Source organism: Rattus norvegicus, chromosome 5 (genome assembly GCF_021556685.1).
Source record: "Rattus norvegicus strain SHRSP/BbbUtx chromosome 5, alternate assembly SHRSP_T2T, whole genome shotgun sequence".
NCBI classification, from domain to species: Eukaryota; Metazoa; Chordata; class Mammalia; order Rodentia; family Muridae; genus Rattus; species Rattus norvegicus.
Window position 1 is genome coordinate 155,012,903 of NC_141538.1, and position 17,528 is coordinate 155,030,430.

Genomic DNA, 17,528 nt, shown 5'->3' on the forward strand with positions numbered 1-17,528 from the left:
TGCTTCTTTCCCGTGGTCTGGGGCAGTGGGACAAAGGAACAAGAGACTATGCTCATGTGGTATTCGATGGGAATGAAAGAGGGGTGGCTGTGGCACTCTCCTTGGCCTGCAGGTTTGGGGGGACAGATTTGCTACCGTGGCTAGGAAATACCCCTGGGATTACAGCAGCCATCATGGAAGGGGGCTTGGTGGAACTAAGGCTACTAGAGGCTAGGTGTCTCCAGACCAGCCCACCCTTCGGGGGGCACGTCCAGCCACAGGCCAGTTCAATTGTCTGGGGGATTATCCACAGACTGCCAACTTTGCCCTTAGACCTTCCCACAGACACATGGACTCTGGGCTTGAGAAGACCCACCTAGCTAGAGGACAGTCCTCTTCCCTCCCAGTCATGGTCCAAAGCCTTCTTGGGCCTTGGGAGAGCTCTTGGGGTCCTAGCCCCGAAGAGGGAGCACAATAGAGTGGGGTGCTCCATGCCGGACACCGTAGAGATGACAAGATTCTAGGAACACCCAGGCCAGGGAGGCTGCCTGCTGTGTTTGAGTCCCAGCTCTGACCCCGCAAAGTGTCCAGCAATTTGACTTTGGTTTTCCTGTCTCTGAAATGGCAAACAGCAACCACGTGGGCATCGTTAAGATCAAAGCATCTCACAGGGTAGAGCTTGATGACTTGGAGAGCCCCCCAGGCTCTGCTGCAGCCAGGCGGGTGTCAGTAAATAAACATAGCACACATGGGATCCGTGTGACCTCAGTGCAGAGAAACCACTGGGCAGGCACTGCCAGGAATTTTTATCAGGACCCCAGCAGGCTCTGTACCTGGAAGGCAGTGAGCTTGCTAAGCCACACTTCCACCCAGCAAGCCTAGAACAGACCAAGTTAGTATCTGGGCACTTTTGTGAGTCTGCGAACAAGGAATTAACAGTATAGTACACTGTCCCTCATTCCAGGGGAATTTGGGGTGAGGAAAGGACTCCCCCAAACTTTAGTTTGAATCCCTCTCTCTTTTTTTTAATCACATTTCTTTTTTATTTCATAACTTAGTGTGTCTATGCACTTACCCGGGATCACGTGCCAGAGTCGTGTGGGGAGGTCAAAGGACAACTTGTGGAAGTCTGTTCTCTCCTTCTACTATGTGGGTCCTGGGATTGAACTCACGTCCTTATCCTTGGTGGTGGGCACTTTTACCCACTGAGCCTTCTGGTTAACCCAGTTAAGTCTCTTGTGGACTATGTAGCCTTGGGCAATTCCTATTCCTTCTCTGGGCAAGAGTTCCTTCTATGAGGTTTAAAGTTCATACCTGGAGGCTTGGGGTGGGAGGATAGGGGGTGGGATTGAGTAAGGACTGAACTTAAAGACAAAGGCCCTAGGGAGGGGGCACCCCAACAGGGTGGGGCGGAGGCCAGTACAGGCCAGTGGGCCCTGAGCCAGCTGCTACAGAGCAATGAAAATCTCTTAACCACACAGCATTGTTAACGGCTCCCAAATCCTGTTGTACCACAGGCTTAGAAAGGCTTAAACTGTTAAATGCATAAACTTCCTCAATAAACGGGGCCTCTCTCGCCAGATCCCAGGCCCGGCCAGATGAAAAGGCACTGGGCCTGAGGGAAGGGAATGTCTCCAGCAGTTTATGAGCCTGCTGGAGTGTGGAGGAGGTAGCCTGGCCCAAACCTGTCACCCCGGTGCTGTCTGGGTCAGGGGCAGCCTTCTAAGGTCTAAAGGATAACAGAGCATAGCTCTGATTCCAGCCAACCTGAGCCAAGGCTGCTCGACCCCTCATACGTATGTCATCCTGGACAGCTGCAGAATGTCTCTGAACCTCAGGGTCCTTTCCTTTAAAACTGATGTAACCCACAGGGAGGCGAGGATCAGTGAGAGACACCACCGGTGCGGAAGAAACGAGATGTGGGAGGTCATGAGACCAACGCTCTGAGACCATTGCCTACATGGGGTCCCATGGTGGCCCCTCTGCTTCCAAATGGGATGGGAAGTTTAGCAAGGGGTCTGGACAGGAGCGGGACACGGGGCAAGCATTGGTACTGCTGGGCGAAAGCGTGAAGTAGTTTCTCTGGCTATAGGCAGGGTGTGTGTGGGGTGTGTGTGTGTGTGTGTGTGTGTGTGTGAGTGAGAGAGAGAGAGATTGAGAGAGAGAGAGAGAGAGAGAGAGAGAGAGAGAGAGAGTCTCTGAGGTCTTGTGACTATCTTGAATGCCTTCCCCAATCCCTGGGACTACACCCACCACTCTCTGGATTGGAAGAAATGGTCCTGTATGGCCCACCACTGTCTCCTCCACCTGGGAGTCCTCCTGATTACTCTTTCCCCAGATGTCCTACAACCTAAACCCTTTATCTCCACCCTCAGCGCTCACCCAGCTCTTCCCTTCCCCCAAAACAGGAGCTCCAGGGTCATGGGGGTGGAGGCTGGGTCAGGTTTAACACCCATTTCTCAGTTTAGAGCAGAAATTCTTCCCTTCACATGCTGCTGGCTACTCTCCATAGATTCCTCAGGGTGGCAGCTCCACAACCAGGTAGATGTCATGGATCACAGTTATAGGGAGTCTAGGGGACAGGGAGGTGGCCCAGGTATGAGGACCCAAGTTACGATATTGACCAGTGCTCCTGTCAGAAGCCAGGTGAGGAGGCTTGTGCCCATCATCTCAGGGCTGGGGAGGGGAAGACAAGAAGATTCCTGGGCTTGTGGACCAGTCAGTCACCAAGAAACACTGGCTCAAAAAGACAGAGAGCAGCTAAAGACGCTGTTGTCCTCTGGTTTCCACATATGTGTACAAGTGTGACATACACACATGCACATACACCACACACACCACACATACACGAACACGTACACATGCATACACCACACACACACACCACACACACATATCACACACACATGAACATGTACACATGCACACACACCACACATACACATGCATACACCACACACACACACACCACACACACCACACATACATATCACACAGCACACACACATATCACACACACATGAACACATACACTCTCACACCACACACACCACACACACACTACACACACATTCACATATACACCACACATATACACCACACACACACACCACATACACACACCACACATACATGCACATACACACCACACACATACACACACACACACACACACACCTGTGCACGTACACATATACCCTACCAAAGAACAAAAGAGCTGCTGTGCAGAAGGCTAGGATGGGAGACAGACTGGTGAACCAGAGGGTGGACAGGAAAAGGGAGTACAGGACTTGATTGTTCAGGCTCTAAGAATGAGGGACCGAACAGCTTTCAAGTACTGGCCAGGATCCCTGCCCATCTGATCCGTCTATGCTCTCCCCACTCCCTAAAGGCTGGGCTGTGTGGTCCTGGTTTGAGCTGAACCTGGAAGTCTTCAGAGGTCACCCATGACCCTACCCTCCTTCCCCCGCAAGAGTTGTCTGCTCTCCCACCAGCATTCCAACCCCACCCCATCTCCCCGGCCAGGCCAACTAGTGCTTGAGGCTACTGCCTCCCTCCTACGCACCCCTAGACTGACCAGGCTCCTCCCCCAGACTCCTCCAGTCACATGTGAGCCACTGATCAATCTCTGAGGGAAAGGCTGAGGCCGAGAGCAGATTTGGAAGAAAACCATCCAAGAGCCGGAGAGCTGTGCTCCCTAACCCCATCTCTTCTCTCCACAAGCACAGGATTCTGGGAGTAAAACAGAAAACAAAGCCAGTCCTAATAGCCCTGTTGGTGAGCATGAACACAGACAGGCAGAGTGGCAACTGCCAGGAGGGGGCCAGAGCGGCAAATGCTCCACTGGGTCACCTGGCAGTGCCTGTGCAAAGCTGTGAGAAGAGCCCATGCCTGGGAACTTCTCGGCTCTGTGCCAGAGGCATCTCCTAAACAAATGCAGCCATCAACCAGGGAAGCTCTCCCAGCTCAGTTATAAGGTGTGCAGCCAGCTACCCGCCCCCGGCCCCCTATAAACCCTGTACAGCATAACACCCTATAGGGACAGGAATATGAAGACAAAAGACTCCTAGGCTGGGGTGTGGGGTGCAAGCCAGTGGTGGAGCTCTGTCTTAGGAGGCTGAAGGCCCTGGCTTCCATTCTTATCACTGTGGAGCTGAAGAGGTTCAGCACAAGTTCATGTTGTTGTTATTGTTGTTGTTTGTTTTTTGTTTCTCTTTAAAAAGACCCATGAGAGCCAGGTGTGGTGGCAAAAGTCTGTAATCCCAGCATTTTGCAAGAGGAAGCGAGAGAATCAGGGGTTCAAGGTCGTCCCCAACTACCTAACAAGTTGGCGGCCAGCCTGAGAAAGCAAAACAAAAAAAGAAAGCCAGATAATTATTTAAATATTAATGATATGAGTTTTGTGGCATACACCTGTAATATTAAGCTCTAGGGGCTGAAGTAAGATGTTAACTGTTTGTGGCTTTGAGGCTAGCCTGGGTTGCTTGTGCAGTGGGTTTGAGGCTAGCCTGGGTTGCATGTGCAGTGGGTTTGAGGCTAGCCTTAGTTGCATGTGCAGTGGGTTTGAGGCTAGCCTGGTTTGCATGTGCAGTGGGTTTGAGGTTAGCCTGGGTTGCATGTATTTACAAAGTGTAAATACCTGTCCACATATATATGGAAGGCTCTCCTCCACACTGTTAGCAAGGGCTCTCCCTACTGAGAGATCATGTGAAGATTTCATTTTCTCCTCTTTGTTTATCAGTAATTCCTAAGATCCTACAAATAACCTAGGGTGTTTCTGTGATAAAGAAAAGAAAAGTTATTGTTTCCTCAAAATCAAAAGCTCATCAGGAGAGAAAAAAAAATCAACACACGCCCAAGACTTTAAAACTCCCTAGTTTTAGTTTCTAAAACTGCTAGGTATTTGGCTCTGCACGGCAGCCCTTCTGTGAGACAGCTTTGCAGATGAGAAAAGAGATCAGTGGCTTGCCCAAGGTCACATGGTTAGAGGGAGGTTTGAAAGAAGGCCTCTAAAGTCAAAGTCAAGGAGAGGCCAGGGTCTGGGAGGAGCAGGGCTGGGCAGGGCAGGGCGTGAGGCAGGGAAGCTATGGACAAAGCTTAGAAACTACTAACTGAGAGTCTTGGCAGGAGCCAGCCAGCCAGCCAGCATGTATATGCAACTTCCCTGCACTGAGGAGAACCTGCCCACCCTGTTCACAGGGGCTGTGCCCGAACATCTACTGTAGGTGAGACAGGGAAGGACAGGGCTTCCAAAGGGAAACAGGGAGATACAGACAATCCAGAGAAAGCCAAGTACTTTATAACCAAACTGATAATATGCCAAAAGTCAGAGACAGACCCATGGCATTGGGGGAGAACCACAGAGAACACCTGCTAGGTCCTGGGGGGGGGGGAAGAGGAGGAGGAGGCTGAGGGCTTTTGTGCAGGGGTCCCCACCTGGTATGTGTATGCAGGGGTGGGAGCAGATCAGGCACTCAACACATCAAGAAGAGACAACACGGGAAGTGTGTTCAACCTGAGGCCCAGAGATCACAGTGCACCAGGACAGCTGTGAATGTGTCTGAACACAAATGAATAAACTTAAAATATCTTACACTCTTTTGAGGGTTTTTTGTTTGTTTGTTTGTTTGTTACTTAATTTCGGTTTAACTTCGGAGATGATGACATTGTGTCACAGTGTTAAAAGTTTGTGCCAGGGGCTGGGGATTTAGCTCAGTGGTAGAGCGCTTACCTAGGAAGCGCAAGGCCCTGGGTTCGATCCCCAGCTCCGAAAAAAAAGAACCAAAAAAAAAAAGTTTGTGCCAGGGTTGGGGATTTAGCTCAGCGGTAGAGGGCTTGCCTAGTGAGCGCAAGGCCCTGGGTTCGGTCCCCAGCTCCGAAAAAAAGAAAAAGAAAAAAAAAAGTTTGTGCCAGCCCGCAGTGGCTTAAGTGAGCCATGCTTTTGCACTGAGATGGCTGGCAGGGCAACCCATCGCTCTACAGTGCCACATTTTGGGGTCTTTATTCACATAGTCCCCTCCACCCTCTCCTCTCACCCACAAGACTAATGGCAGCATCACTTCCTCATGGGTGCCTTCCTCTCAGTGCCTCTCAACCCCTCCTGGATGGAGCTTGCCTCAGGCAGCTCTACACTCCACATATACTCTGTGGAACTCACTCTGGGATGAAAGGTATGAGCTGGGGTTGGGGATTTAGCTCAGTGGTAGAGCGCTTGCCTAGCAAGCGCAAGGCCCTGGGTTCGGTCCCCAGCTCCGAAAAAAAAAGAAAAAAGAAAGGTATGAGCTACCATGCCGGTTAACTCAGAGATGACCATAAACTCCTGGTCCCCTTACCCCTTCTTCCTGAGTGCTGGAATTCGATGTACGCCCTACTATGGTCAGTCTTAGGACTCGGTGCATACTAGGCAAGTGCTCTACCATCTGAGCTACATCCCCCGCCCTCAACTTCAGAGTTTTTCTGGTACCTCAGTTTGGAATGGTCTTCCCAGGTCCTCTTGGGAAGGCCCGCAGAGGCTCAAGCAACAGCTGAGAAGCCTTCTTGGGGCAGGTGTTTTGTGGCTGTCCATCATCATCCAGCCTCTCTTCTGCACTCATTCCAAACTAACTAGCTTGTTCATTAACCTTTCCTTTCCCGTTCCCCTTCCCCATCTTCCTACCCAGACTAAGTTCTAGTGAAGTTCTGGAGAGATGGGAGGGGGTCTAAATGCTGTTGGGGTCTGTGTGGCTCACTTCCGCATGGCCCAGGTGACTGGTATGCACTTGACCCACAGTAGGTATGCAACCCACCTTTGCTATATGCTTTGTATATGCTATACAGAGAATACCCAATGGCCAATGGCAGAATGGCTGAGTTCCTCACTTATGCACTGCATGCAATGGGCTCTGGAGGAAGACTGAGCCCACTTAGCTCTTAGTTTTATAAGACACTCACTGCTAGAGTAATAGATTTCCTCTGTTAGGTACCATGTCCACCCTGGGGCAGTGGCAACTCCTCACGAGGAGCCCCTCTGTCAGGAAGACAGCATCTAGCCTTGTCTTCTTAACTCAATGTTAGGAAAAAGGGAGTATTCTCTCCCCTCTTCCACTGAGGTCCTGAGGACAGGGGTAGGGCTAGGTTCATACTCATTTTCTCGACCTTCAGAAGCCTCCGTATGTTCTATCCACCAGCTGTGGATGTCTACCTCCCAAATCTATGTGCTGTCCCCTTGCCTGTCTGAGAGGCCTTAGGGTGGAATATCAAGGTGGCTCGCCTCGGAGCTGCGTGACCAGGGAAAGGATTGGAGCCAACCTGGACACCTGTGTTTTCAGCAATTTGCCAGCTGTTTCTGGTCCACAAGAGAAGCCAACAATCCTTGAAGTAAAGAATGAGAGAACACTGGCTCATCACTCCAGTGGGAGCCCTCCTCCTACTGCACCTCAGGCGGCAGCCACATCGACAGGCTAACCGAAACTGGCCAGCGCCAGGCCAGTTCAGAGATCCTGTCTTAAAGGATGTTTCCATACCTGAGGTTGCCCTCTGGTCTGAGCACTCATGCACATGCGCACATGTACACACACACACACACACACACACACACACACACACACACACTAACACTACCTTTGTCTTGGGTCCTTTCGCTGTGTGAGTCTACATGCACGTGAGAGACTAGGTGACAACCTCAGGAGAGACCAAGGCAGAAGACCCCTCCCTAGACAGAAAGGGATGGCTCCGAAGCCATAGCTGGCAGCAGTCAGAGGTCGCAGCTGGACCATTTCTGCCCCTCAGAAACCACTTAGTAATCACTGCTCACTGCATCCTGCTAAGTCCTCCGAGGTTCTGCTAAGCAAGTGAAGGCATCTCCTTGGCTGAATACCCTCAGAGGACAGTTCCTCCCCTAGTCCCCCCACCCTGAACCCCTCAATCATGCCTAGGTCATCCAGGCCTGCAAATGGCCCAGCTGACTCATGTCCTCAGGGCTTTATCCATGCAGATCTGTCCTCAGGAAGTTTTGGGTCCCCTATGCAATACACCCCTCATCTCAGACTCATCTCTGAGGTCATGGCCTCTAAGAAACCTCCTGTCGTTTCCGACACCTTCCGGTACCCACCTGCATAAGCAGTATAATTAACTCAAGTGCTGGGCCTCTGCCTCCAGCCTTTGTCCAGAACAGGTCTGTTCCAGCTGAGAACTGTGGGGCTGAAGCTGCATTTCCCCTCTGTGTCACCCGAAGCTCAGCACAAGGTCTGATACAACTCAGGCTCTAGGAGAGTTTGATGAATGAATAAACAACCGTCACGAGCATTGGTTTCTGGTTTGCAGGTTCTGTATCCCTGCCCCAACTCTGCTGTCACTTTCCAAGGCTGTGTTCTTCCCAAGGGTGTAAAACTGAACTTGTGTGCCGGGGAATACAGCTCAGTCGCAGAGGGCTTGCCTAGCATATGTGAGACCCTGGCTCAACTCTGATACCTTAAAAATAGGCAAATACAAATAAAAAAAAAAACAAACAAAAATACAGTGGGGCTGGAGAGGTGGCTCAGTGGTTAAGAGCACTGGCTGCTCTTGCAGAGGACCAAGTTTGGTTCCCAGCACCCACCCGGCTATTCACAACTGTTGTCTCTAATCCGGGGGATCTGGTGCCCTCTTCTGGACTCTTTGGGTATTAGACACAGACATACGTGTAGGCAAAACACCCATATATACAAAGAAGACAATAATCCAACAGAATGTGTTGCCTTACACACACACACACACACACACACACACACACACACACACAAAAGGTCCTTTCCCCCAACTTCCCCATTTCTTCCCCAGGAGGTGGAAGTTTCCAGGTAGCCCCGACTCCTTACTTGACCTGCTTTTATGCTCCATCACTGTCTTGCAGAAGCACCCATTAGCCGCACTCTTTGTCACTCAGCGCTGTGACATCTCAGCACACACAGCAATTATCTCTGAGACTGCCGTGGCTGTTTCCCAAGGAAACCTTGCCTTCCTCCTTATGTAGATGTTTGGTCCTGGTTCTTCCCCCTAACCCCATGCTCCCAGAAGTAAGACTCAGCCTCAAACACATTTACAGATACCTTGGTCATATAGCTAGCCAGGCTCTTCTCTGACTAGATTCTAACTTATTCTAACCATTTAACTCTAATCTACATTCTGCAACTTTCTGCTTCTTGGATGCCCTACCTTCTATTCTACCCTTTCCTATAGGCCATAGTTTTTTATTGACAGGTGGTACATCCATATAATATATACTGTATTCTCTCTACAATCCTACTTACCCCATCAAGGGAACGCTACCTAACCGGGTGTGGTGATAGCAGTGCAAGCCCAGCACTCAGGAGGCAGGGACAGGTGGATCTCTGAGTTCAAGGCCAGCCTAGTCTACAGAGAGACCAGGACAGCCAGGGATACAGAGAGCAGGAAAGGCTGCGGGGAGAAGCTTAGAAAGGGTGGTTTTTACCAGAGGATCCTGTTTGTGTTTCCAGGGAAACAGTCCCTGGTTTTACACAGTCTAGACTCTCCTCAGCCTGGCATGGGGGACATCCCAGCACTCCAGCACAACCTCCTATTCCAGTGGGAAATGACACAGTAGGCTCCAGTCTCCTATATAACAACCACTGAGCACAGCTTTGCACACACCATCAAATTTAGCGGGCATCTGTTCCGCACTTCCTACGCCAGAATCAATGATAACACACGTCTTAAGTTCTTGACTCTCCACACCACCCTGCGACAGACGGCTTTGCACTTGGCCAAGGTCACTGGGTTAGGAAGGGGCCGGGCTGCCATTGGAAGTGGCCTCTCCGTACCACCCTGAGGTACCTCCTGCAAACCTCTTGTGCTCACAGATCACCGTAATGATTCTTTGTCCTGTGTAAGAATCACCAGAACTGTTGTTGAGGACCACGCTTCCCTAGATGAAACAGTCGCTCCTGGTGGTTGCCAGGATGAGATCTGGAGCCATATCTCCTGAATGAGCTCTTATAATATACCCTGATGACTGGGTGACCTTCCCGAGCCTCAATTCCCTTCTCAGAAAACAGTACTTGCCCTCGACGATTTCATGTGAGTTGTGCCCTATACATGTTTGGTACAGGGTAAAGAGAGTTCACACTGAGGAGTGCTTGGCCACCGAGGTGCCTGTCCTGATCTCTGAATGGCAAGTGACCATGGACCTCTGTTGGCCTTTGGAATGAGCAGAGAGCAGAAAGGGGTGGACCGTTTCAAGGTGACCATATTGGGACCTGTTTGCAGCCATCTCCCCCTCAGATTGTTGTGACGACAATGATATTCCAAACAGTGGCTCCTCCTTCGCTGAGCTCCCAGGGGAGGGAATCTCAAACTGAGCCATCATGGCCATGTAACATGGAGGAGAAATTAGTATTACTGTCTCGTTGCTTCCGCTCAGCCTGGCCTATATAGAACAGGACAAGCTCAGTGGATGCTTACATCTTAAAGTCATTCATCAAGACTTACTTCTTTTCTTAAACATAAAAACCATCACTTCCACAAATGAACAAGGAGAAAAAAACACCCACCATTTACCATAACTGAGTAATCATACACTAATTAAAACAGGGTGCCTGTGCCCTCTTAGTGCCCCGGACATCCATATACCTGTTCTATAAACACAAACCATTGTCCACCAAGTGCTATGTAAGGGGGCTTGCAAAGCCAGCCATGGAATGCCTCAGGGTTACCCCAAACTCCAGCCATGTCAGTCAGAGCCCAGCTGCCAGTCAGAAGCTGCAAGCAGGTCTATCGCCATACATCTGCAGGGCCCCGCCGCACTGTCCCTTACCTCGGCAGACGGTACCGTTCTCCACAGCCTCGAAGCCCGCCTTGCACATGCAGCGACCGATGGGCACCAGCCATTCGCCGTCCCCGTTACAGTAGAGTTTGATGGGTACATCCACTTCTTCAGCGTTGGCGATGCAGCTGCCCCGAGCAGCTACCAGTGAGGTGCTCTCAGCCCCCGACAGTGTCTCCTGGAAGATGGCACCATTCTGGATGATTCGGGGGCACTTCCGGTAGAAGACGCGCACCGCAATGAGGGACATACAGCCGCCGTAGTCCTGGAAGGCCAGGTAGAAACCATTGCGGGACACGGGACCGAAGCTTCGCACCTCAGTGTTGATTTTCATGACGCGGCCACCCAGATCCACCTGGGAAAAGCTCTCATCAGCCGCAATGGTGTCCACCTTCACCCACGGATTCTCCATCCAGTTGGGAAAGGTCTTGGTGGCTAAGTCAAAATCAGCCTCATAGTAGTAGAGGTTGAAGGTCTCCTTGCAGGAGCCGGGCACGCTGGGAATGCTGCTACAGTCACGCACCGAGAACTTCATCTCCACGTGGATGCGGTGGGCGCCGCGGCGCCGGATGAATTTGGTCCGTAGCCAGTTGTTCTGGCTTGACTCAAAGACATTGCACACCTGGTAGGTACGGATAGTGTTCATGTTCTCATCGTAGCCGCTCACCTCTTCCCACTGCGGGAGAAACGCTAGTCAGATGGGGGAGGTGGTACTTAGTCACATCGGAAAAACCAAACGCAGCCGTCTGAAGCGGCTAGGGGTGGGGGAGGGGCATTAAGACTCTGATGACGGAGAGGCGTTTCCATCTGATGGAAGAGACACAGCCTTGATGAGAAATTCTCAGTCTACGAGTATCTCGCCAATCTGACGGTTTAAAGGCGTATACCCTGCGCTTGGTATTCCCCGGTCCTCATGGGGTATGTGGCTCTGACTGTCAGGGGTTCACTAATCGGACAAAGGATCACAGACTGTGGGCTCAGGAGGATCCAACCGGAAGGACCTTGGAAGGGACCTGCATGAATGGAACACTATCTGATACAAGAAGACAGCTTCATGCATGGGATAGGGCCTATTTGATTGAGGAGACAGTCTCTGCTCCCTGCCCTTTCCCTCCCACAGGGCTCCCTGTGAGTGAAAGAGATACTGCCTTTGCTTCTTAGAAACTCCCAATCTGATGGAGGAAGGTGGTGCCATACCCTCACTGATCTAGGGTGATGGGAAGCCAGGACAGCTTCCCTCGGGGACTTGCACCCACTGAGGTCTCCGGGAACTGGTGGCTCCTGGTACCTGGAAGGGGCTAACCAGCCTCTCTGCCTGGTGAAGGTGCTCAGATACCTCCCTGAGTCCCTTCCTGAGCCATAACTAACCAGAGACCCTCTAAGTATCCACGCTCTGTGGGCTGGGCTGGATTGCCTGAGAGCAGATAGAAAGGGTGTGGAGCTGTTATCCTTCCGCAGGCTGAGTTCATCTCCACCGCTCTGTCCAATCCCGTGACTCTCTCAGGTGCCCTTTGTTAACCCCGCCCACCATGGTCCTGAGGAGGGAACCTGGGGCTCGCACACGCTCCACAAACACTCTGCCACTGAGCTTACCTTCCCAGCCCTCAAACACCCTTGCTACTCCGAGCCTGTTAGAGCAGCAGCCGGAAGCCTCCTGTATTTGTGTTTTCCCCTGGGGACAAGAAACACTTGCCTCCTCGGTCCGGTCTCCCCAGTGGGTTGGAGTGCCTACTGGGAGCAGCTTCCTTCTCTTCCTCTGTGTCTACCTGGGCTAGGCCTGAGGCTAGAGCCTTCGCAGGGTTTCATTCCTTGTCATGATTCTCACACGTAGCACGTGAGAGCCATGTGTTGCAGAAGGGGGAGATGAGACGAGACAGGTGAGGTCACATGACTCAAGTCATAGCGTCCTGGTCCTGTGCACAGGCTTGTCCACATGGCTTCAGAGCAAGCGCAGTTAACTTGTTGCAATTCCTCTCACCTCTCTGGGCCTTGACTTCCCCATCTGTTACATGTGGCTGTGGGACCGGCAGATGATCATAGAGAAGCTGGTGGCTGACCATGCTGTGTGGGGCTTGGAGAGAGCTAGATGCTGTGAAAGGTGCGTGTACGTGGGGAAGCCAGAGCCTGCAGGCCCGGCCTCTGCCTCAGTGGCAACTGTGAAGCTCCCTACATCATATTTAATTTTTTTTCTTTCTGGTGGCACCATGTGACAAAGTCAGCCCCTTGTTACAACCGCTGCTCTTCCTCAGAACTTAATTAGAACACTTAATTAGAGCACTCTGCCTTTCTCCCCTCTCTCTAATTAACATGCGGAGGCCCTGCAGCCCAAACACCCCAAATAATTGCGTCCGGGGGCCCTGCAGCCCAGCCTGGCCTCATTACTAGCAGGGTGGGGCTGTGGGCCCAGCAGCCTTCGCAGATGGAAAATTGGTGACAAGAAAGAGCCACAGAAAGAAGCTTGACCCTGGGGCCCTGCCTATTGAGAGCGAGGCCTGAGGGGGGAGTATGGGTCCCCAGGGCCGCAGCTGAGCCCCCTTAGAAGACTGGAGTGGAAAGAGGGGGATGGGCTGTAGAGTTTGGGGCCTCCCCAGAGACCATGGGATAGGTGGAGTGATTATTAAAATTGATGGTGATGGTGATGATGATGGTGATAATTGCTATAGCTCTTCTCTATTGGGAGCTAACCCAGGCCAGCCTCAGTGTTTGGTGCTTTGGGGCAAACCTTACTGTAACAGTGGTGAAGACCAGCATTTCACAGGTGAAAAAACCAGAGTCAGAGAGGAAAAGGACTACCCATGGTCTCAGCTGACAGGTGGAACTGGGACAATGCTACGGAGAGAGAAGGACCGGCTAGGTCTTTCTCTCAGGGTACTGGGGACACAGACATGGGCTTAGATCCTACCCAAGGGATGCAATAAAAACTCAGGGATGGGCTGGGGATGGAGCTCAGTTGCTAGACTGCTTGCCTAGCATGCACATGACCGGGGTCCCATGCTCAGCACTAAACAGACGTGGTGCCTACCTGTAATCGAGACATCCAGAAAGTGGAGGCAGGAGAATCAGAAGTTCAAGGTCCTATTCTTAGCTACACAGCTAGTTGGCAGCTAGCTTGTGATACACAAGACCCTTTCTCAAGAAAAAATTTATATATATATTATAATACATATAATATATATATATAATATATATAATTTTACCCAAGGAATCCAAAGTTGGGGTGGTGAGAACTTGATCCCTAATATAAACCTGAGCCTCAGCTCAGTACATCTCAGTGGTAAACTATCTGTATGAGGCCCCAGGTCTGATCCCCAAGTACCAAAAACCAAATGACACCAAGCAACCCTGAGCCCTTCGTTAGGAGTTAACAGGCCCTGGCAGGTGGCTCTGCCTCTCCAAGCTTCATTATAGGAGATGGCAGGTAAAAGGTATTTGGTGTGGTATCTGACCCAGAACAGAATCTCAAGGGAAATACTCTCCTCTTCTGAAATGTGCGAGCCATGAGAGTACCTACTTCTCAGCCCCCCCCCCACCCCCAGGGAAATTCTACAGGATAAAGGCCAAAAGGTCCCCCTCCGTTGTCATGGAAACAGGTATTCCATCAAGGGTAGGGATGGGGAGGGTGAGATGTGAGAGCCCCGGCCCTTAGGAGAGGAAAGGGCCTGGGATATGAGGGGATGTTCAAGGTATCCATACACTCTGGGGCATGCTGGGAGCCTGCCAAGCAGGGTTTGAGGGACCAGAACTCACCCCTGATGGGGGATGTACCATCCAGCCCAGCTCAGCCGTTGCTGTAGTAGAGTCCATCAGTGTTTCTGTGGGAAGAGCAGAGAGTCATCACCCTGTGCTATAAGCCACTCTGCGGACCCTGGGGTTGCCCCTTCAGGGTTTGTTCTTTTTTTTTTTTTTTTTTTTGGTTCTTTTTTTCGGAGCTGGGGATCGAACCCAGGGCCTTGCGCTTCCTAGGTAAGCGCTCTACCACTGAGCTAAATCCCCAGCCCCCAGGGTTTGTTCTTACAGAGCTTCCTCTAATCCTCCAGACCACTCGTCCTGCAAACCCAGCCTCTCTGCTCCACACTCCCTGCTACTCCAAGAGCCTAGCCAATCGAGGGAGTCCACTTCTCTTATGCCCCTCTCTCTGTGGTCATCCCCCTGCCCCCTGCCCCACCAAATAATCACATCTCACTAACCTCTTGCCCTTACTTTCCTGGTGGAGTGGCTTTTGTTGTTGTTATTTTGGTTCGTTTGCTTGTTTTTCTAGACAAGATTTCTCTGTGTAGCCCTGACTGTCCTGGAACTTGCTCTGTAGGCCAGGCTGGCTTTGAACTCAGAGATCCACCTGCCTCTGCCTTCCAAGTGCTGGGAATAAAGGTGTGCACCACCACCAGTTGGCCTGGTAGAGGGTCTTAATCTAGAGCCGTCTCCCATGGCTTCCAGACGATCTACCACCAATCCCTCAAATTTTTATGTCAAAATTCAAGAATCTATTTGCTTTTCAACTTGTATTAAATTCTCAAACACTGGAAAGCCAGTCTTGGAAGGAATCCCTCTTCAACCTCTAGGGACCCATTGCTTGCCTTAATGGCCCCTGGACACATACTCTGTAGGTACCTTCCCTCTTCTTCAGGAACTAGGAAACATTCCTTACACAATGTCCCCATCCTTGGACTCCCTGCCCCAGTCCTTGGCCAATTCTGGCCCAGAATCAAGCCATGAAGAGGGCGTTAGGAGCGGGCATCCGAGTGTGCTTGTCATTTGCTGTCTGGAGTTCTAGAGACTAAACCAGTGTCAGAACCAGTAAGTGGTGAGAAGAAGCCATAAAGCTTAAAGTGAAAGAGATCCATGGGCCCTGGAGATCCTGCTAACCCCAGGTCACGGTCAGAAGCCTTCCCCTGCAGTCCTTTCCCAACAAAAGGCTCTCAAAACAGGACTGAACTGTAGCACACTGAATGGATTTACACGGATGCTTTCAACCATTCATTCAACAGATATATCGCAATGTCCATTTTGTACCAGGCACTGGCCTGAGTACTTCAAGAGAGAAAAGTATGACCTGAGTTCAGCCTCTGGAACCCACAAGAGTACAGAAGCAAAGAGCCAACTCCATAAAATTGTCCTCTAACATTTACATGCATGTAGCACCATGGGTTTACCCGATCATGTGTACCCATATATATACACACACAAATAATAAATTATATTTTAAAAGTCACCCAACTATGGAGCCTGGAGATGGAGAGAATGGGCAGAGAGGTCTAGAAGCTCACAGCTCCATACCACCTATGATAGGAGATACACTTGACTATATTCCAATTCTGTGCCTGGTACAGGCATCTTTATCTAATACCCACAGTATGTGGCCAATTCTGTTACCACTGCAGGCATCACTAATCGATCTCTGCACTCTATGGCCACCCCTTAGTTCTTCCATAGCATTCCAGGAAATGAAAAACAGACCATTTGAGACGCTTGCCTGGTCTTGCCTAGTAGCCTCATTTTGGAAAGAGAGGATCTGGAGCACAGGCAGACTCGACTTCCTAGAGGCCATACAAGAGACATACAAGTGTCTTGCCTCCTACTATCTTTATTTCTAGGCATTTGAAACAACTAGTCCTTTGGCCTATGCTAGATACACCAGGGCTAGGAGAGTGTCCAGGCTGCAGAGACATCCAAAAGGAGGTAATGAGGGTGTGAACTGTGACAGGGAGGTGCTGATGGAGGGCGGGAAAGGGAGGGGTGTCTAGGCGGAGGTGACCCCAGCCAGACCTCTGAGCTGACAAGAGAGGCTGCAGAAGAGCCTCATGACCGCCTGGGGCTCGAGTTTGTGGTCACTGTGTCCTTTTGCGCTTGAGAGGGGGTGACGGGGAGGGGGGTGCCAGGGACAGTGGGAGCCAGTGCCAAGGGCATCCTTTTGAAGGCAAATTGGGGGTAAGTTCCATTGTGCAGCTTTGGAGCTGAAAGAAGGTTCCTTTTCACACTCGGAATGCTACAGATTCTTCTTCCTGGAGAGAACAAGGGCTGAACTTTTAACCTGTTTTCTCTCATCGGACTCAGCCAGAGACGCGCCAAGCTGGGCTCTCAGCCTGGGCCCAGCAAGCAGCTGCTGGGGGCAGGGAGAGGGGAGCCTCTCCTGGGACACAGTGGGGTCGGATGGGAGGCCAGCCCGCCAAGCAGGTGGCCCCACCCCTTGGCTAGATTCCTGGGCTGACCCCAAGGAAAAAGCACTAGAAGACTCTATGGCTTAGAGGAGGCGGGGCTTCGAGGTGATGCTCGGACCCAGGGGGTAGAAGTGACACACTGTAAGGCACACTGTACAAAGTCAGGGCGTAAACCAGTCTCCCCAAGAAGCCCTGGACTCTGTCTTCCTTCCACCACACCGTGTATCCACATACTGGCCAAGCTGGGTGGGAAGCCACTAGAAGAATCAGCAAGAAGGCAGTGCTTCCCAGGAAAGAACCAGAGGGATGAAAGGTCCAGGTAGTGGAGGCTTGACTCTTTTTTTCTCTCCTAAGGCTTTGCCTTAACCCTGCTTTCCAGAAACTTTTGCCCCCTGAGCTTCAGCAGGAGGACACAAAGGGCCAACGTCCCCCAAACCCACCTTGGCCTTTTAACTCTCACAACTCCTTTTCCTTTGCCTGTGAAAGGTGGGTGAGCAGGGCAGGGACCTCGAATTCTCCTTGTCTTGGTTTCTGTGTGACAGAATCTTATTCGTCCTGGCTGACTTAGAACTCAATATGGGACCAGCAGGGAGGCTCGG

At 51.3% G+C, this 17,528-nt stretch overlaps 1 protein-coding gene across 6 annotated transcripts in view; it reads right to left on the minus strand.

Annotated features, from left to right (window-relative positions):
- Positions 1-17,528, minus strand: part of Ephb2 (Eph receptor B2) — a 181,342-nt gene that overhangs the window by 105,730 nt on the left and 58,084 nt on the right. For all 6 annotated transcript variants that reach the window (XM_087549395.1, XM_087549394.1, XM_087549393.1 and 3 more), the window contains 2 exon segments: positions 14,522-14,586; positions 10,766-11,450 (listed from right to left, as the gene is read on the minus strand). In XM_087549395.1, the coding sequence (XP_087405521.1) occupies positions 10,766-11,450; positions 14,522-14,586 (750 nt within the window).